Below are 21,904 nucleotides of genomic sequence, written 5' to 3' on the forward strand. Positions count from 1 at the left end.
AATTTGTAAATATTTCCATACTATGTAACTTAAGCTTCATGTTCACCTAGTGACTTATGTAATATATGATTAAATGTATTTATTTCAGTTTATACTTCATGTTTTTCCTCTATTCTGATAATTTGCCAATAAAATTTGTTTCTACGACAGCTGAGCCTAGCACACAAACTGACAGGGAAATGCAAAACACCTTCAAAGAAAAGCACATTAAAAAGCTTAGAAATCACCAGAAAGCTTTAACAGCTCTGTTGGCTGTTGCACAATGGGATGCAGGAATTGCAGTAATGTTCTTCTTCCATCTGGTGCCTGCAAAGTTGCTGTTTTCAGAGGCATTCATTACTCTAAGCAAACTGTTCATTTGTTCGTTCATCGGAGGTTGCCCATTATTCTTTGGGAAAGTCTTCAGTTGTGTCTCTCCCCCATCGTAAAAGCTCGCTGACTTTCTGTATCCCATTTTATCACCTGTCCCAAGGAAACATGCATCTCCTCTGTCCCAAGCAGAGTCTTTATGTTTTATTGTCTTCCTTTTTGGCTCACAACACTTAAATCTTATCTATCATATGACATGAAGTCATTCCCCAAAATTCAGGCAGAATAGTAAATGCTGTTTGAATTCAGTTCAAATGACCTGGGCTCTTTTGCTACCACCAGAGATCATCATGGGAAATCTGCTATTCAGGAAGATGAAAAACCTTCTGTCAAGGCTCCTTCCCCACTCTGAACTTTAGGGTACAGATGTGGGGGCCTGCATGAAAACTTCTAAGCTTAACTACCAGCTTAGATCTGGTCCACTGCCACCACTCCCAATGGGCTAACTCCCTTCCCTGGGTAGCCTTGAGAGACTCTTCCACCAACTCCCTAGTGAACACTGATTCAAAACTCCTTGGATCTTAAAACAAGGAGGAATTAATTATTCCCCCCCGCTTCCCTTTCCCCCCACCAATTCCTGATGAGTCCAGATCAATCCCCTTGGATTTTAGAACAAGGAAAAAATCAATCAGGTTCTTAAAAAGAAGGCTTTTAATTAAAGAAAAAGGTAAAAACCATCTCTGTAAAATCAGGATGGAAAATAACTTTACAGGGTAATTAAACTTAAAGAGCCCAAGGGAACCCCCTCTAGCCTTAGGTTCAAAGTTACAGCAAACAGAGGTAAACACCCTAGCAAAAGGTAAATTTACAAGTTGAGAAAACAAAGATAAAACTAACACGCCTTGCCTGGCTGTACTTACAAGTCTGAAATATGAGAGACTTGTTCAGAAAGATTTGGAGAGCATGGATTGAGGTCTGGTCCCTCTTAGTCCCAAGAGCGAACAACCCCCCAAAACAAAGAGCACAAACAAAAGCCTTCCCCCCACCAAGATTTGAAAGTATCTTGTCCCCTTATTGGTCTTTTGGGTTAGGTGTCAGCCAGGTTACCTGAGCTTCTTAACCCTTTACAGGTAAAAGGATTTTGGAGTCTCTGGCCCGGAGGGATTTTATAGTATTGTACACAGGAGGGCTGTTACCCTTCCCTTTATAGTTATGACACCTTCAGTTATAGATGTCAGCTTATGCTAAACAATGTAGTTCCCTGTCCTCAAACACACATGCAAGCAATTTCCCTTTACTTTGAATCCACTTCCACTATCTCATGCACAGTCCACTTAAACTGTGAACATTTAATTTTAACTTGTTAATAAACATGCCTAAAACATGTTTGAGCACATCCCTGGCTAGCTGGAACTGGAAGATTACACAACAGTAACAAGATGAAGTCAAGTAAAAGATAGCTGGTATATTTTGAGATAATATTTTCTCATATGTCCAAGCACAGCTATCTGTCCCATACCATCAGCCAAATTCATCCTGGTTGTAAGCTGTAGTAACAACCTTGAAGTTAATGGTGTTGCACCCACTTACACTAGTGCTGGATTTTAAACACTTTGCTGTGTATCAAACTTAAAAGCAGTCCAAGAGGACAAACTTGTAGATTGCCATAGCTACACTTTACAGAGAGTACATATTACAAGTCTTTGATCCCTACGTAGAAACCAAAAATTGTCTCCTCTCAATAAACATCCACACCTTGGGAAGCATCACACAGTGCTGGAGGATATTCAAAAGATGTGAAAACTTGTATAGCAGCAGCTGAGACCATGTTTGGACCTTTCAACAGCCCCTGTAAAGTCATTGTGACATCAAGCTTGCTACAAAGCTGGGCATCTTCAGAACCACAGTTATACCAACTCTATTGTATGGCAGTGAAACGTGGGGCTGAGGAAGGCTGAAGAGCAATTCTCCCTTCATCAGCTGCTCCATGGTAACTGGCAGGGCAAGATCAGCAATGAGCATATTCATAGCTGAACCTAGCAACCACCTCCATTAGTACTGGTTCAGTTTCAGTGGGTTCCTAGGTATTGAATATATCATTAAGATGGAAGACCAACAAATTACAAAGCATGTTTACCAAGGAAAGCTGCTAAACAAACAGTGATCACGTGGTCACCAAAAGCTTCAGTGGTGTGATAAAATTGCCAATTATGGCTGTAGGCTGAATCTCCAGCCAGACCATCTTAAGAACTGAGCTACAGATGGCTCCGGGTGGTGCTGTGTCCCTTTTAGAGGGATCAGGGCCAAATTCCTTGTGAGCAACAGCGTTCTCAAAACAGAGGGTTAACTGAGTCCCATGAGAGACACCTGCAGCTAGTTAGGTCATTACTTGTCCCAGCTGGGGTCAACTAGGAATGATGGTTAAAAGAAGAAGGGGTGCATACTGACAGGAGGTTTGCAGGCTCTGTGGCTGAGAAAGGAAGGCTGCCTGAGGAGGGAGGCCTAGGCAGTGACAACCCAAATGGGATTGCGTGAGCTAGGCCTGTCTCTAAAGGGTTCCAGGCAGGGAGAAATGGAAACAGGTTGCAAGGGAATCAGAACAGTCTGGTAAAAAGGCTCAGACTGGAGAGGATTCTTGGGAATATGCCTGTGGATGAGAGAAGGACAGAAAGTATGGCACCTGAGAGAAAGAGATTGCCAGGACTTTACAGCATGTGAAATTGTTTTCCTGTTTTGTTTTAAAGTCTTTCTGTTGGCCTGTGTTTCGGGGCCTGAGAGACCTGGGGTACCCCAATAAAGAAAACCTTATTTGGAGCGGCTATCTGAGTAAAGGAATGTGTGAGGGCTTGACAAAGCAGCTGGGCGTGACAGCCATTATGGGGCACCAGGGAGCTGACTTACCCCTGACATGTAGTGTAGAATAGTTACAAGGTTGATCTACAAGAAGCCTACATACTTTTGGGATTTGCCATAACGGTGATGACAATGAATTTGAACATCCAAACGAGGCAGGGTAAATTACAGGTATTACTGACCAACATGTTTTATATTTATGGAACATATTTTCCTATCAATGCAAGTTTCTAATCTCCATCAATACTAATGCAAATTAAATATATCTCAGAGAGAGTAGACCTCAAAAATCACACACAAACTATGGAGTGGGTTTAACATTAAACTTGAGAGAGGCTTCATTTTCTGACCTCTTGATCGAAGTAAAAAAGCCACAGAACCAAACATTAAAACAAGCCCAGGAGGGTATGAATTTAAAAAAAAAACAACAACAGTGAGGCCAGCTGAGTGATCTAATGATAGACCAAGATGTCACTATAAGGAAAGGGAATTCAAGACCCCACCTCACTCTTCCACTACCAGGCCTTCACTCCTTCACTTCCAGAATAGGAATGCTGAGTAGACAAGCAAGCTCTGTCCCAGATGGGACAAGGAATTGCTTCACATACCTTTACAGTGATTCCTCTCAACAGTTCAAGAGCAACAATGATGAGCTCCAAAGGGAGCCACAGCCAGCTCTCCTCAGCTAAAAGGACAGTAACAATGATTTGGGGATCTTTCAGGTAAAAAAGTAAAGAAAAAATTGGGATCACAAGAGTCTGGCCTTAACCCTGAAGGACAAAAAGAAAGTCTACATTTTGAGCATATTCTTTTAAACTTTGTTAAACTTCATTCTCTGCTTACAATTCTCTACAGTAGATTTAAAGTTTGATTGCTGCAAATAATGCAGCAAATCCAAAAACTATTAAAATGTATTAAAATAAAAAAATCTTTTTCAATAGGTAACATATGTGACCTTAAGAGCCCCCTAATGCCAATGGTACAGGGTCTATTATACTGTAATTAGTATTAGGCCTGACATCCTGACTACCCCCAAAACATTGTTGTCATAATGTGTATCCAGGAGATATCATGTAAGGTATCAGATGTAAACTGGTGGTGTGCTGGTCAGGAATATCACTAAGTGATGTGTGTATGGGTTGTTTACAAAGAGATATATATGTGTGCTGGAAATATGTTCTTAAAATGTATTTTGTAGGAAGTGCATAAGCCAAGTCTGCCCTAGACAAAGGAATGTGGATTTACCTGTCTGACTGGCTTGATCACAAGCAGAGGACAATGAAAGCACATTTATATGTAAGGTAAACAAAGCAATCAAGCTAACAAATAGTGGAGGAAACAGCTTATTGAGCATGCCAGAGAACAGAATTTGAGGCAAAGACAATGGACTTTGGGAAATATAAGGGGAGCAAAAAGACATTCTAGTTACCCATCACTTAGGGAACAAAGGGGACAGCACCTTCTGATGCTGTGAACATTGGCCTGGAGGGCTAGAGACGCTGGTAACTTGATATAATGAGAAAACTGCTTAGGCAAAGATTGTAACTTGCTAAAATTAAGTTTTAGTCACTAGAAACTGTGTTTTGTTTTGTTTGTAACCAGACCTGTCTCTTTTTCTCTTCCTTAGTATCACTTAAATCTCTGTTCTTTATTCACGTTTTTACTGAAACGTTTTACTGAAACCCATCTCCGTTCTTTACATTGAAGTAAAGAGTGATTCCTCAGCTAATCTAATAGGTTGGTGTGTACACCGTCTCTTTGGAAGCAGCACAGTTAATTTCTGTGAACGTCCAGTGAGAGGGACTGGACATTGCAGAGAGATGACTCTGGGGAACTCAGGAACTGGGGGGATTCACTGATTATTATTTGCAATGCAAGGTTAAGACTGACAATGTCTCAAAGAGCTTGCTGGTGAGGTCGACAGACTGATGTGATAGGGCGCAAACACAAAGTTTAAATCCCAGGAAAGCTTTCTCTTGCTGAGGCAGAGAGGAAACGAATCGTGCTGTGTGTGTGTGTGTGTGTGTGTGTGTGTGTGTGTGCGTGAGAAATGTAACACTCTGCAAAGTCTATTTCTACTCCCATTCTGCCGTAAGAAGAGTGCCACAAGACAGTATTCATTTTGTTTCATATAGTAAACAAACTAGGGAAACCCAATCTAGATGGAGCTACTACAAGGTGGGTGAATAACTGGTTGGAAAACAATTCCCAGAGAGAAGTTATCAGTAATTCACAGTCAAACTGGAAGAACATATCAAGTAGGCTCCCACAGGGATTGGTCCTAGGTGCAGTTCTGTTTAATATTTTCATCAATTATTTAGATAATAGCATAGAGAGTACACTTATAAAGTCTGTGGACAATACCAAACTGGGAGGCGTTGCAAATGCTCAGAGCATAGGATTAAAATTCAAAATGATCTGGACAAACTGGAGAAATGGTCTGAAGTAATTAGGATTAAATTTAATAAGGACAAATGCAAAGTATTCCACTTAGGAAGGAACAACAAATTACACACACACAAAACAGGAAATGACTGTGAAATGACTGCCTAGGAAGGATTATTGCAGAAAGGGATCTGGGGTTCATAGTGGATCACAAGTTAAATATGAGTCAACAGTTAACACTGTTACAAAAAAAGCAAACATCGTTCTGGGATGTATTAGCGGGAGTGTTGTAAGCAAGACATGAGAAGTAATTCTTCCATTCTCCTCTGCGGTGATATGGCCTCAACTGGAGTATTGTGTTGAGTTCTAGGCGCTACATTTCAGGAAAGATGGGGACAAATTGGAGAAAGTCCAGACGTGAGCAACAAAAATGATTACAGGTCTAGAAAGCATGAGCTATGAAGGAAGATTGAAAAAATTGGGTTTGTTTAGTCTGGAGAAGAGAAGACTGAGTGGGGACATGATAAATTTTCAAGTACATAAAATATTGTTACAAGGGGAAGGGAGAAAAAAGTATTCTCCTTAACCTCTGATGATAGGACAAGAAGCAATGGGCTTAAATTGCAGTAAGGGAGGTTTACATTGGACATTAAAAATCTTCCTAACTGCCAGGGTAGTTAAGCACTGCAATACATTGCCAAGAGAGGTTGTGGAATCTCTGTCACTGGAGGTTTTTAAGAGCAGGTTAGGCAAACACCTGTCAGGGATGGTCTAGATCAGCGGTTCTCAAACTGTGGATCAGGACCCCAAAGTGGGTCAGGACCTCCTTTGAATGGGATCACCAGGGCTGTCTTAGATTTGCTGGGGCCCAGGGCTGAAGCCAAAGCCCAAGGGCTTCAGCCCTGGGCAGTAGGACTCAGGTTACAGACCCCTTGCCTGGGGCTGAAGTCCCTGACCCTCAGCTTTGGCTCCCCTTCCTGGAGCTGTGTGGCTCAGGCTTTGGCCCCTCGACCCAGGAGAGTGGGGCTTGGGCGGGCTCAGGCTTTTTCCCCCCCTCTTGGAGTCATGAAGTAATTTTTGTTGTCAGAAGGGGGTCGTGGTGTAATGAAGTTTGAGAACCCCTGGTCTAGATAATACTTAGTCCTACCTTGAGTGCAGGGACTGGACTAGAAGACCTCTTGAGGTCCCTTCCAGTCCTATGATTCTATAAGTTATAAAAAGGACAATATTATTATTATTTTTACAAATTAACAATTAGATGTTGGCTTTGCAAGTCTGGAACAAAGAGTGTGGAGGTCTGGCCATCCTATCTATTTATATTGTTCATTAAAATGTTTGCATATTCTTCCTTAACCTACAACATTACCTGCCAGTCAAAGGTGAACAAAACAGATATGTTCACTTGAAAGATGGATCTTAGAGTGCTTCTGAGTGCAGAACTGAGGCATGTAGCAAAATGCCATTATTGGTCTATGGGAGTGGGCACTGCCCTATATGATAGTTACAGCACATTACTGCACTACTACAACTTATTTTAGAAGAGTCAAAGAAAGGTATATGTAAGACTGGGAAAAAACAGGCATTCTGAGTCTCACTATAAACAGGAAACAGTTAACTTTAATTAGATTATATTTTTGGTAAAACAGTATTGGCAAACACTACATACTTTGTGGTTGTGAGTTCATGCTATAAACTTCTGACAATAAGGGCTGGATTGTGAGATAATAATCTGCCCTGAGTAAGGGGCAGTGCATTGTTGCAGTGTCTGTGCAGCAGTCCAGGAGTGAGATTGAGATTAGAGTGTCACAATCTTCCTCCAGGCTTCCCTGCTGCTCCAGGAAGTGAGTTAACTGTGCAGTGTATACCTGGTACAGTGTACGCTGCATGACATGTTCTGGAGGTGGAGCTCTTTCCCACCCTTTCCACCCACTGCCCCCCAGCCCTGACTCAAAAGGCTGTATGTGAGAGAGAGAGAGAGAGAGAGAGAGAGAAATGTAACACTCTGCAAAGTCTGTTTCTACTCCTGTGCTGCTACCCAGGCTGTGAGTAGCTCATTTACACCTCTGTGCCCTGTGCTAGTCAGGGCACAATTTAGTCCTACATAATTTCTTCCCAAATATTTTATTGCTCAATTAAATGTAGAAAATCCCTGATCTTTACAACCCATTACTTTACAAGGGTAGATAATTCTAAGCACACCTAATTGTTTTTAGGAATGCAGATGATATTTTAACATTAATCCCATTCTTATCATATTTGACATCACTCTGTCAGTTTTAAGTTATGTATTTATAGGGCGCTCCCTTTGTATTTTGTAAATCTCAATGAAATTAACATTAATCAATTCTGAGAGATTGTCACCAACGTAATTTTCACATGTACTGCTGAATTCTAAAGTAAAGTATGCTACTAAAACCAAAGCTATTAATAATAACCTAAAGCAATGATGCAAGTATGGAGAGTAAAGAGAGCACACAGCGATTAGAATTCAAAAGAAACAAACATTTCAGGCTTATTATGCAAGTCTGTACAATTGCGAGATAAAGCAAACTGTCAGAGTAAAATTCAGAGTAACTTTGCTCTTTTATGTATTTTATTGAGCTTTTAGCCATGTGCCTACCCCCATTTAAGAGTTGTATTCAATAAAAACACTGCTAGGCTTCCACAGTCTGAAGCCTCTTTCAAATCCTGAACAATCCAGTTCTGGAGGCTTCACTGGGTAACTGTGTGGTGCAGTGGCTAGTCAGTGTTTCTATTAAACACAGATCTTTCAAGCTATGTAGCGACAGTTAACTTCCCAACACCAGATGAAAAATCATTTTATTATAGTGTATATTTTATAGTTTTACCAAAATACAAAGATCATAGCGTAAATTCTAAAGCTCCAATTGCAATAAATCTATTGAATGACTCCATATTTTTCCACAGTATATCCGTGCACACAAAACAGCATACTGGTAATTTGTTAAAAATGCATTATAGTTGTAACATTTTAAATAATTCACAATAGGTCTCTAATGCCACAGTACTTAAAATAAAGAAGTGTCAACATGACTGTCACCTTCAGTACCTTTCCCAGATGCAGCATCTCAGATTTACTTTTTCTTTTCATTAAAAAGGTTAAACTATTCTGGAGCCACTAATCAGCGAGTTGTGGGGGGTATGTGTGTTGTTGTTTTTTAATTAATGGTGAATGTTGACAATGGACAGAGGAGTATCAAAAGCTGAAGACAAGAAATATCTGTTTTTTAGACCAGACTTAAAAAAAGAAATTACTACACAAGTATATATTTTTAAATTGAAATTTAAGGACAGTTTCTGATCTTTCACAAGTTCTTCCACTGGCATAACTGCCTGGATTGGTCTCTCCAATTTTTGCTCACACATCTGAGGTTGCATGTGCTTAAGTCATGCATGTGCCCACTTAAAATCTGAGTCTGAGTATATTCTAGTCTTGCATAAAAGGACACTTCCCCCAAAAAACTGAGGGGAAAAGAAGAACGGATCATTTAGGTGTCAGATCTAAGATGTGACCTACATACCCCTGCAACATTTTGTATGGCATTATATGCAATTTTAGGGCAAATCAGCCTGAATATTTCATAGGCTGAATACCGGACCGTCAATAGAGTCTAGCCTAGATTTAAAAAAAAAAAAAAATCCCACTTCAGAATAATGACATAATTCATTTAAAAAGACAGTTTTTCATACATTGATATAATCAAACCATAGGGTGTTTTTCTGTTTTTTTTTTTTTTTTTTTTTTTTTTTTTGAAAGATAAATCCTTAGATTAAATGGCTTGCAGAATTAAACATAGACAACAATTTAAAAATCTCAATCCAGACTTTCAAAAATGTTTGTCTCTCTAGGTTTGATATGGTTACTCATCACAATGGTATTTGTCCCCCTAAATAGTTCATATTTAACCTTAGGCACCCATTTTTGAAAATCTTAGAGTATTAATTTTATATAGTAAGCACTCTAAAAAGCACAAGAATCTACATTAAACTGACACTAAATTACACCCTCTGTATTTCTTTTTTAATGTCTTGATCACCAAGCCAAATTAGGGGGATTATAAATACCTTTGTTATATCATTACTGTATTGGGCTTTCAAAGTTCAAGTATTAGGAAAACTACCTTCACTTAACACAGTCTGAATGATGCTTGCTTCATAAACAGGATGAGGTTTATTTACCAAGGGAGTTGAGGAAGGTATCCTGTTGAGATTATGCCTGTCTTCAAACCTCTACTACTGTAACTGAACTGTCACATTCAGTTACAAAATTTGAATTAGAACTTTTTAAAAATTCGTTTGATGTGGAGTTTATTTGTTAATATTAAGTGACAGCTTTGAATGTTATGATAGCAGATAAAAAGTTGAAGTCACTCTACGCTAACATGCTAACTAGAGGGAGATCATTTTTGGAGGTCATACAACGTGCTTCAGTTCTCCCAAAAGCTTCATAATTAATTTATATATTTTCTTTGATATTCTTTCTAAGGTTTGTGGAAACTTATTAAGCATATTCTACTGGGTAAAACAGAACAAAAATCAAAGAATACTTAAAGATAGAGGAGAAACCAGATCAGAGCCCTACCACCCACAACGATAATCAAGCCAGTAGCATGTCATCTACCTGCCAAGGGCTACATGTCAGTGCTGTTACCCAGACTTGCCAGGGATAACAAAGTGACTGTGTCCTGGTATAGCGAAGTTTGGGAGGGGGAGAGAGCTGACCATGCTTACAGCTCTTCAGAAGAGCAGAAACATTTAGGCCATTCCATTAGAATTTAGACATTTCATCAAGAATGACACACTTAGGACTCCCCAGAGGCTGGGAATATGTGGTACATGAATTGCCACCTCCCTCTCTCCTCTGTCAACACAAAGTTTTTCCTTTCTTGAGATTTTTTTCCGGGTCAAGGGAAGGGTGTAATGAGTATACTAAAGTTTCTTACAGTTTTGATGTTTCTTAAACAATATTATTCTTTTGTCATTTTTCACGGTAATACACCAGTTAATTAAATTCACACAGGATGTATTTTTCTGTGGACTGCTAAGGACTAAATCAATTCTCAGATTAATGCATTAACAAAATCACAAGTATCTGAGTGTTCTAAGCAGGGCACGAGATAATAGAGAAAATCTCAGTATATGGATCTTCTCAGGAAACAAAACAAAACAAAATCAAATATAATTTCTGTGTGGGGTTCCATCTCCCTGCCCCAATTTGATGTTCATTTCCAAAGAGTCATACAGACAGGAAAATGGATACTCCTGGAACGTGCTAGAAAAGAAAATGAGGAATGAACTCTAATTTGGAGGCAAATAGTGGCCCAGCTGGTGTGGCAGTGCAGGGGCATCAGGGGACACAAGGCAATTTACCCCCCAATGCTGGCTAACTTTATCACAGGTATCAATGCAGAAGGGGACGCAGGCTCTACAAATTCTAGATTCCTCACATGGATGGGCAGGAGGAGACTGAACAGAGTCTTGGCTCTCCTTCCCCATCCCATGACATGGCAACTAGCATAGCTGTTCTGGGGAACATATGCTGTGCGAATAATAGATGCATCACAGTTTACTGCCTCCCCAGATCATCAGGGAAACAGGGTGGGAATTTGTGAGTCTCTGAGCAGCTTCTGGGGAAGTCGGGTTGCCCCTTACTCTGGGGTCCTGACAAAACCTCCATTATGCCCTTAATCGGTATAGAATACTTGAAATTTTTTTTCCTTTTATAAAGATCCCTTTTTCTATTCCTACGTAATGCTGGGTTCCATTACAAGTATTTACATTTTTTTCTTAAGTACTGTTTGTTAGGCTTTTACTTCACATTTTTTACCATCTAACAAATACTGTGGTTGTGCAAATGTTTACATTTTTGTTCATCTTATTTACTTTTGCACAAAAAAGAGATTTGTTTTTATTCTAAAAATACTGGTTTTGTTTGGAGAAAAAGGATTAATAATTACAGAGAATTGGGATTTTCACATTTATGTTGTTATATACAAAACAGCATAGATGAACAGTTAGATTAACTCATATTCTGGAATACAAGAGAGATGTCTGAGGCAGTCCCACATTTTCTCATACAGGCGGAACTCCCATTAGTTCTGCCTGCACAGGCATATGGGATGGGCCCCATGTCAGAATAAGTATAACTTTAACTAGACCAACTGTAAAGTGAATGCTCCATTTTCTAAAGGAGAGGACTGTTCTTGAGCATTCTCAACCTGCCTGCTGATTTATAAAGTAGCAATGACGGTAGCTTCAGAAATGGTTTCACAATGACTCCCTTCTTCTGAAAGAATTGAGGCAAACCACACACATAGAATTATTACTCCGAATAACTGCTTGCGCTGGGCCATTTGACTAATAAGGAAAAAGAATTTATAAAATGAATCCAGGTTTCCCTATTTTTGCCCTTTTGAATGCAAGCTCCTGAGGACAGGACTGTCTTTATTTTGAGTCCTGTACAGTGCTTATCACACTGTCAGTACTTAATAAGACATAATCATAATAGTTCTGCCCTCACACCTAAAGTAAAGCTGTTAACATAGCATTTAATAAAAGCTAGGGATGGATTAAGTTGACGGTAAATACTGAAGCCTAGAATGAGGGGCACTATTTAAGTTCATTGGGCTACCCAGGCTCACAACAAAATAAGTGAAATGTGATTTTGTGGCATTCTCTCTGGGGCAGGGTGTGATGAAGTGGGTATTTTCTGTAATAATAGACAAACAAATTTATTTGGGCATAAGCTTTCGTGGGCTAGAATCCTTCTTCTCTGCACCCTCTTCTCTTCCATGTATTGGGAATATCTATTCCCCTGTACAGACCTCTGGAATTACAGAGGTTCTAAATTTACGCTTTCTTGCTGATAATCTTAATTTCATCTTTGAGAACCTCTTTTCTGAATTTCTCTACATCACTGCTACTAACATGAACCATGATCAAAGACTCCACCCCAACACTTATTAAAATATTATCTACATGCATTTCAGCAAATGATCTGAATGCTCTCATAATAATCAGCCCAGATATTTATATACCTGATGTTAGCATCCCACCCCAGACTGTTTACTAGATCCCAAGTCAGCAATCACCTCACTTCACAGATCTTAGGCACTTCACCCTCACATCAATCAAAGTAAATGAGGTATATTTTGAGGAATGTTTTCAGTTTACTATTTTTTTAAATATAAGAAGTGCTGTTACAAATTAGGTGTTTTTGAGCACAAGTAATAAGACATACAGAATCTTTTAAGGCATTTTAAATATTGCCTATTAAGATCCTGAAATATTATTTTGCTTGATATCTGGGTCCATGTTTTAGGACATTAAAAATTTAGCTCTATAAACCATTTTTGTTTTTGACTTGTCAATCCTTCTAGAACTGGTGTTTCTCTTGAGAGTTAGACTCAATAGCTTTAAGTGGTGCTGATTCAAAACAATCACTCAAAGGGAGTTAATTCATTACAATAAAAGAGTACCAAGAATTTGGCACAATAGTCAGTTTCTGTTCAAAAGTAATTCAGTACATAAACAGTGATGGGTTCATGTAGGTCAGAATTTAAGAATATTGTCAGAATTGTGAGAGATAACTAAATAACATCAGAGAGGTAGCCATGTTAATCTGTATCAGCAAAAACAACGAGGAGTCCTTGTGGCACCTTAGAGACTAACAAATTTATTTGGGCATAAGCTTTCATCGGCTAGAACCCACTTCATCGGATGCATGAAGTGAAAAATACAGGAGCAGGTATAAATACATGAAAGGATGGGGGTTGCTTTACCAAGTCTGAGGTCAGTCTAACGAGATAAATCAATTAACAGCAGGACACCAAGGGAGGAAAAATAACTTTTGAAGTGGTAGGAGAGTGGCCCATTACAGACAGTTGACACACCTTCTTGTCCTTTGTGGCGCCTTTATGGCGTCTTCCTTAGGTCTTTCCGTGATGTACAGAAATAATGTTGGTAACTTTCTGAAAGACTTTGTCCTTTCAACGTAAAAAACTAGCACCCTTTGGAGATCCAGGGTTTGAAGCATTGCTTCTTATTTGTTCCCATTAGGTTTTGGGAAGAATGATGGGAGATGGATTGGTTGATTCAAATGGAATGATGAAACTATTTTAGGTAGAAATTTGGGATGTGGTTGTAGGATAACTTTGCTTTTGAAAAATATTGTGTATGAGGCATGTGCCAGGAGGGCCTCCAGTTCTCCTACTCATTGGGTAGATGTGATAGCGACCAGAAAGGCCACCTTCATTGAAAGATGGAGAAATGAACATGTCGTTTGTGGCTCAAAAGCCCCCCCCCCCAGGCATTGCAGCACCAGATCCCATGATAAAGTACGGGCTCGTATTGCAGGATAAAGGTTACCAAGACCCTTTTATTGGTAGCGTTTAGTGGTAGGGTGTGCAAAGATCAAAAATTCATCCACTTCGTGGTGAAACGCCGTGATTGCTGTGATGTGTGCCCCGTTAGAGCTCATTGAGAGACCAGATTTCTTGAGTTCCAACATGTAATCCAATAAAGGAGAGGTAGTTGCTATTATTTGCCTATTCTGGCACCATGTATGGAATCTCTTCCATTTGCGCAGGTTGATATATCATGTAGTAGACCTTCTGCTGTTTACCTCCTCTGAACAGATCATTTCATTGTCTCAGAACCATGGAGTTGCCATGCCTTCAGGTGTTTGATGACAAATGTCATTTCTGACATATGGCCTAACAGTTGGAGGTGGGTCCTGTCCGATGTCTGTGGGCTGGCTTGCATTATAGCAATTAGGTGGACTAGAGTGGAAGCTACAGCCTCTCTGCCCAGATTTACCAGAGGGTCAAGGTAGGCCCCCAATAAACTCCAGTCTCTGCACAGGTGTGAATGTTGATTTTTTTGTTTGTTTGTTCATTTGTAGCCGTAGCTGTGTCTTTTCGGTAGCTGCTAGGGCCCTTCTTGAATTGAGGCTTTGAGTAAGCACTTATCATCCAGATAGGGGAATATTATGACCCCTCGTCTGCAGAGGTGAGCTGTCACCACCGCAAGAACTTTTGAAAATCCCCTTGGAGCCATAGATAAGCTGAAAGGGAGTACTTTGGAGTGGAAACAATCTGTTCCCAGAGCAAATCTGCGAAACCACCTATGTGAGGGATGTATCGTTATGTGGAAATATGCATCCTGGAGGTCGAGGGCCTAGTGCTGGAATTATTGTTGCTAGCATGACCATCCTGAATCGCTGGGTCTTCCTGAATTTGTTGAGTCTTCTTAAGTCGAGAATGGGATTCCATCCTCCAGTTTTTTTTCTGGGTTAGAAAATAATGGCAGAAGAAACCCTTCCCTCTGTGTTGTGTTCATACTGGTTCTACTGCGCCTAGGCATACAAGACGGGTTTACCTCTTGTCACAGTAGGTGTTCGTAAGAAAGGGTCCCTGAAGACGAATGGGGAGGGAGGGTGGGGAGGGGGGGATGAAGGTAAATTGGATGGAATAGCCAGTCGCGATTTCTAATACCCATTGTCTGATATGATGTTTTGCCATGCTGGATGGAAAGGAATTAGGTGGTCTCCAAATGGATGGATGGTGTCAGATGGGTCCAGCAATAGAAAAAGTGGAAGGTGTCTCTGGTCCTCAACCAAACCCTCAAAACTGTTGTTTAGAGGGAGGCTGCTGAGATGTTGAGGGCTGAGAAGGGAGTGGTCTCCGCCTTGCAGGTCTCTGCCTCTACCTCTGAGGCTGGGTGTAGGGCACGGATCTAGATCTTTGTGTCAAGTAATACTTCCTCTGTTCTTTCTTTTGTGTAGGTGTGTATATGCCCAAGGATCTCAGAGTCACTCTGGAGTCCTTCAATATGTGAAGGAACTCATCTGTTTGGGCTGCAAACAGCTTGGGGCCTTCGAACGGGAGATCATCAACAGTTAATTGTACCTCTTTGGGAAAACCTGAGAGGTGGAGCTAGGAAGCTTGTTGCATTACTAAGGACATGACGATGGAGTGTGCCACCATGTTTGTGGAGTCCAGTGAAGTTTGTAAATCTGTGCAAGCTAGGAGTTGACCCTTGTATATGAAAGCTTTAAATTGTTCCTTTTTGTCCTCAGGTATGTGCTCAATAAAGTCAGACATTTTTGAGTAACTGGAGTAATTGTATTTGGCCATTAATGCTTATAGTTTGCATTCCTGAACTATAGGGTTGCTGAAGAGTAAACTTCACAACCAAAAAGATCCAATCTCTTCAAGTCCCTGTCATATTGGGTGGATCTGGAATGGTGTTGTTTGCTCTGCTCGTTCACGGTCTCTACCACCAGAGAGTTTGGCGTAGGATGTAAAAATAGAAATTCCATCTCCTTGGAAGGGACATAATATTTTTTTTATTCGCTCTTTTAGAGGTGGGTGGAATTGTTACTGGGATCTGCCAGATGGTCTTGGCTGAGTCCATGAGCACCTTGTTTATTGGGAAGGCAATCTTGGAATAGACTGAAGTCTGGAGGATGTCCAACAACTTATGTTGTGACTCCGCAACTTTTTCCAGCAATATCTTCAGGGAATCTACGATCCTTTTAAATAGTTCTTGGAACTGTTTAAAGTCATCCCCCATTGTGGAGAAGAGGAATAATAGCTTCATCCGGACAGGAGAATGAAAAAGTGGCAGCTGGGGTGACTTCCTGAGTTGAAGTCTCCTCCAGTTCCTCGACTGCCTCTTCCGGAGGTTCAGAGGGTGATGGAGAATGCCTTGACCTCTCCTTGTGTGGACTGGGAGGCTTAACATAGTGTTGGCGGTACACTGCCCATGGGTCTCAGTAAGGCCATTGTGGTGGGAATGGCATTAGTGGCAGCATCCATAGGTGTATATACCATCCTTGGGTTTCAGGTCTGGGATGGTATTCATGTTTCTCTAGTGGACCTGGTCTGGTAGCTGTGTGGGTAGGCAAGGAGTAATGGGAGGAGTAGATTTCCTCTTCCATCATCATCATCATCATCCTTGTCGCTGGATAAAGGAGGAGCTGATCTGGGTAGCGTGGTAAGTTGGCACGGTATCGAGCATGCTGGAGTAAGGTCAATACCGATGAGTGGAGATTCCGGTGCTGAGGAGACTAAAAGTTCTTCATTTCAGACAAATTGCTGTGGTACCGAAAGTATCGGTACTGAGGAGGGTGTTGTTGGTAGTACCAGTGCCTTTACCATGGTTGCCGGTGCCGAGGATCGTGCGCTATACGCTGTGGAGGCAGAAGGTGGCACCACAGACTTTAGCGCTGCTGCACTGCTCAGTGCCGCATGTGAGAGCAGCTCCAGCAGTACGGAGGTAAGGATGGTAGGTTTCCCTTTTGTGCCTTTTTCTGAGCCAGCTCACTTAGGGTCTTTGGCTCACATGGTAACCATGATACTGGACGGTCCCGCTACCTCAGAGGTGGATGGTCTCGGTGCAGTTGGTACCAATGGGGGCTGATGGGTCGGGGATTGTCTCTTTTTGAAGGGTTCCCAAGAAGGGGAGGTCAGAACCAGTTTCTTTGTTGGAGTGCTCCTTCCTCTGAGAGAATGGTGGGGAACCTCTGTCAGATGCCACCGTTGGAGACCAGTGCCCAGGAGGGGTCCGTGATCCCAGATCGGACGCTGGACACAGACACTTCTCCATCATGAGGAATTTTAGCTGTAGGTCCCTTGCTTTCCTGGCACAGGCCTTCAGATTGAGGCAGTGGGAGCATTTATGTGGAACATGTGTCTCACCAAGGCAGCAGACACACTCTGAATGCCCAACAGAAACTGGGATTGACGACCGGCAAGTGAGGTAAAAATCCGACAGAGGGTCCTGTGGCACCTTTAAGACTAACAGAAGTATTGGAGCATAAGCTTTCGTGGGTGAATGCCCACTTCATCAGACGCAAGTAATGGAAATTTCCAGAGGCAGGTATAAATCAGTATGGAGATAACGAGGTTATGGAGGGAGGGAGTTTGGGTGTGGTTCGTAAAGTGCCAGATAACACAGATTTTACTGTATAAGAAATTGATACCACAATGGAAGTGATTTCCATTTCTCTCTCCCTCTCTAAGATATTCAAAAATAGTCACAATTCATATATACTGACTTACTTCAGTAAATATCAATATTTACTGTCCCTCAAGGTAATTGACCTCATATTTTGCCTTGATTAATATTTATCTCTTAGGTAAGTAAACCTTGATGTTCAGTTTTTTAAAAAAGTGAATATTTCCTTAATATTGGTAGATCATGGTACAAATAAGTACCATCCTTCCATGATGAGGCTGTATATGTGTATTACAGATTTTAGTGAATTACATTATTGCCTCTCTGTTTCCTCCCCAATTCATGTATAAACTGGAAGGAAGAGGATAAGATTTTTCATGAAGATTGTGTTCAAACCCACTGATCATTCAAGACCTGAATATTCTGACAACATGCTAGTATACCAGATACCAAAGTGGGTTTTGTTGTTTTGTTTTCTAAACAACAATAGAAAAAACATTTTGCTCATAATTTATTTTATATACACAAGTTTTAAAGGCAAATCAATACAGAAAGCTATATTTACCTCAACATGTGTCAATGTTTGCTCATCACTTTCCTTAGTGCTGTCCTTGAAAATTGATGGGATATTTCCATTTTTCATTTGGAAGTGTGTTTTACTCATATAGCCATCAGGAAAGTCCTGTGCTCAGAAAATACAAACCAAAAACATTTTCAGTAATCATTTAAATATGCAAAGTTCTAACTGCTACCACCATTCTACAGAATAAATAAAACACAAAATTCTGGCACCAATGCTTGGCATAATGAAGTTCTGAACCTGCTGGTAGAGGGGTCCTAACTGCATAATCTGCAGTATCCCCTGATGGCCAGTTCAGAGCAATTCTAACAGCTTTATAGGAGGCCAACTGCCCCACTAATTAAAATAAAATGTGATACAGCTGCTAAGATAATGCATCAGTGCTAGATATCTGTGTACCCGAAGGGGTGGCACAAGGAAGCTATTGGAAAACATTGTATTGAGGTCTGGAAGAGAGTTGAGCAGCTGAGGGCATAGGTGGAAGGTCTCAGGAGACAGGAAATAGTGTAGGAGACAGACAGAAAGAGCAACATAGTCAAAGTCATTTTTAGTACACCTCTACCCCGATATAACGCTGTCCTCGGGAGCCAAAAAATCTTACTGTGTTATAGGTGAAACCGTGTTATATTGAACTTGCTTTGATCTGCCGGAGTGCGCAGCCCCACCCACTCCGGAGCACTGCTTTACCGCGTTATATCCAAATTCGTGTTATATCGGGTCGCGTTATATCAGGGTAGAGATGTATCTGATGCCAAACTTTTTTTTCCCCAGGAACAGAATCATAAGAAGACTATTCCAACAAAATGGTATGAACTATGTACAATTCAACCCCAGGTGGGGAAATTGTCCCATTTGCACCAAGTGGGCCTAACGTGTATTGGATGAAAATAGACTCTAAGAATTCGAGTGCTGATGACATTAAAAAAAAACTAACTATTAATGTTCTTAAAACTGTATCAGAGAGGAATGCCTGAAGCCCACTACCAGTAAAGCCCTTGAATGCTCATTAAAATCTAGATCTGATCTAAAACCTTTTGCATATAAAAAGACAGTTAGAAAAAGGACAGTTTCATAATATTAAGATAACATCTATAAAAACAGTGAAAGCAGAACAGGGGTTGATGGTTAAATTAAACAAGACACTTAGCATCTCTCTCTACTGGAGGTTTCTGCCAAGTGCAGCTACATTGATGTAGTCAATGCAAACCCATAGGATAGATAAGGTGTACCGGTGTAAGAGAGGGCTCACACTGGTACCACTTACCTGTGTAAATTCACAGGTTATGTGACACCAATTCATGCCCTATTTTGCAGTGGTGCAGTATATCTGTAGTAAGGGTTTGTACCTGCATACCTTCAACTATGTAGTCACACGAAAACAAATTTCCCTAATCTTCAGCAAACTCCTAGGGTTAATTTGGATTTTTCCCTCTTGGGTTGCATAACCTCACACACAGAAGGTCAGAACTGGGGTGAGGGGACCAAATTAACCCTAAACATGCTCTCATTTTGATCATTTGGATGATTAACAATTTTCATCTATTTTTATAGATCAGCTTTTTTCATTTAAACCACATACAAGCATGATACAAGTACTTTACAACATATGGGCATTTATACCACTGCCTTGCACAGGGACTATTGCAGAGCTTCACTTCTCCATAAGGGGCATTCAAGAGGAGAGTTTGCCTCAGACAAGCAGTTTCTGCAAGTGCACAGACCTCTGGTGTGCAGAACAGCAATCTGCTCCATCCTTTAAGAGAGAACAGCCTGGGCCTCAGACTCGGGGAAGATGAACATGGTCATAATGACCCTTCCTAGACTTCATTCCCTTTTTACCATAGGTATTGTGATAGGTCCTTGCACAACTGCACAAGGGTAGAGAAAGACTTTTGGTGGGTTTCTCCACACCCTGATATACATCCTTTAAAATTAGTTTGTCAATTAGAAATAAGATATGGGAGAACATGTTAATAATGGATTGCTGGAAAATGCACACGCTGAAAGGCAGCAAAAATGCATGGAGAACAATAAATAGTATCTGCCTGCTAAGGACTTATTTCTCAAAGAAAACAAATAAATTGGGGTTTTATTAGCTGTTTCATTACATTTTATTTTAGACAAACAAACACAGACAGCATATGTGCAACATCTGATGTAAAAGGATTCCATTCAAAACAGTCTCTGAACAAAACTCATTAATGTAGCATTAAATTGCTTGACAGGCTGCAAATTTAACTATAATTTAACTCTTTGGTTAATCTACCATTTCTGACACAGTTTAGTTCGATTATTCTGATCTTTAAATCAACATGTGTTCCATTCTAACACATTCATTCTGTCTTGTCTTTTCTACGATGTTACAAAATATATTTAACTGCAGCATCTGTTATGGGCTATTTGTGTGCTTTGTTCATACCTGAAACAAGATGATAATGCTAGTTATATATATTTTTGTTAGTAAACTTTTAACACAGATAATATTTTGAAAAATTGCCTTGCTCTTAGCTTCTCTCGCTGCCATGCTATATTTGTCTTCCCACTAAATCTCAGTGGGCCAAATTCACTGACAGTGTGCTTATACATGGAATGTTCCTGATGGCAGAAAGAGCTGCACCCTCAGTTTTGAAGTGCCATAAGGGCAATCCAAAAGGTGGACAGAAATGACTGAAAAAATAGGCCTGACCTGAATAGCCAGAGAGTCCACTTAAGTGGCTTTCTGGAGAATGTTCTATTTGTGGACCTCCTTTAGAGCTGCACCAGGCAATTAAACCTGCCTATATGGGCAGAAAATCTTTGGAGAAGAGAAGTGGAAGAAATACCACCTGCCCTCCACAGGGTTGAATTGCCCAGGGGAGAGGGGTACAATGAGCTCTGATGGAGCAGGGGTGGCCATGTAATATATACTTCCCTGAACCAGCTTTTCCTGATGGGTGAAGAAGGAGCCCAACCTCTCTGCATGCTTCCAAACTCTACAGCCTGTAATTTCCCTGGAAGATATACCTGTAAAAGCCAGGAACCTGTGGAGTTAGTATTCTCTATATTTTATACCAGCAAGGGGGTGGGAAGGCACCTCTTGCCACCACTAGGTGTAGGGGACCCAAGAAAGTTAAGCATCTACCATGTTACAGAGCCTCTCTAGTACAACGTATATTTATGTATAAATGAGTCAATACACCTGTAGGGACTTTTCTTCTTAAAATAAGAGAAGACAGTTTGCCTGTACTTAAATTGGCTTATAAATAAATGTAGATCATAATATATTTGGGTCACAATAGCCTTTGACATGGTTACTCATGACTACATGGGGATGAGATTTGCCTATTAAATAAAATTTATAATGAAAGCAAAAGCATACATGGCTTTGGCAGAGTAGATGTAACTGCCTAATTTGTGCAATATTCAGTATTACTACCCAAATTCAGCTTCATCAGGTCTATAGGTGATGCACTCCTACACTGCAGGTTGTAGTTCTCCCTTGACAAGAGAGGGTCATAACATAATATGGACCTCACCCTCCACATCTATACATACAGGGTTTTGCTTAGACCAGGTGAGTTTATGACATGATAGCCTAATTCACAAAGTTGGATGCTTTATCATTTAAATTTAATTTCTACTGAATTCATGAACAGTTCTACAACCCTGACTTGCATGAGTAGTCTCGCTGACATCAAAGAGACTATTCATGTGAGTATGGAATGCAGGAATGGGCTCCAAGTAAATGACATCAGCAACATTAAGAGTACACCAAACTGTTCCTGACACATATATATATATTGGGGGGAGGGAGGA

General features: G+C 40.5%; 1 protein-coding gene across 4 annotated transcripts in view; it reads right to left on the reverse strand.

Annotated features, from left to right (window-relative positions):
• ATG10 (autophagy related 10) overlaps positions 1-21,904 on the reverse strand; it is a 146,140-nt gene that overhangs the window by 91,403 nt on the left and 32,833 nt on the right. For all 4 annotated transcript variants that reach the window (XM_054032741.1, XM_054032742.1, XM_054032743.1 and 1 more), the window contains exon 3: positions 18,095-18,211. In XM_054032741.1, coding sequence (XP_053888716.1) covers positions 18,095-18,211 — 117 coding nt within the window. The remainder of the gene's footprint in view (positions 1-18,094; positions 18,212-21,904) is intronic.

Source organism: Malaclemys terrapin, chromosome 6 (assembly GCF_027887155.1).
Source record: "Malaclemys terrapin pileata isolate rMalTer1 chromosome 6, rMalTer1.hap1, whole genome shotgun sequence".
In the NCBI taxonomy this organism is placed as follows: domain Eukaryota; kingdom Metazoa; phylum Chordata; order Testudines; family Emydidae; genus Malaclemys; species Malaclemys terrapin.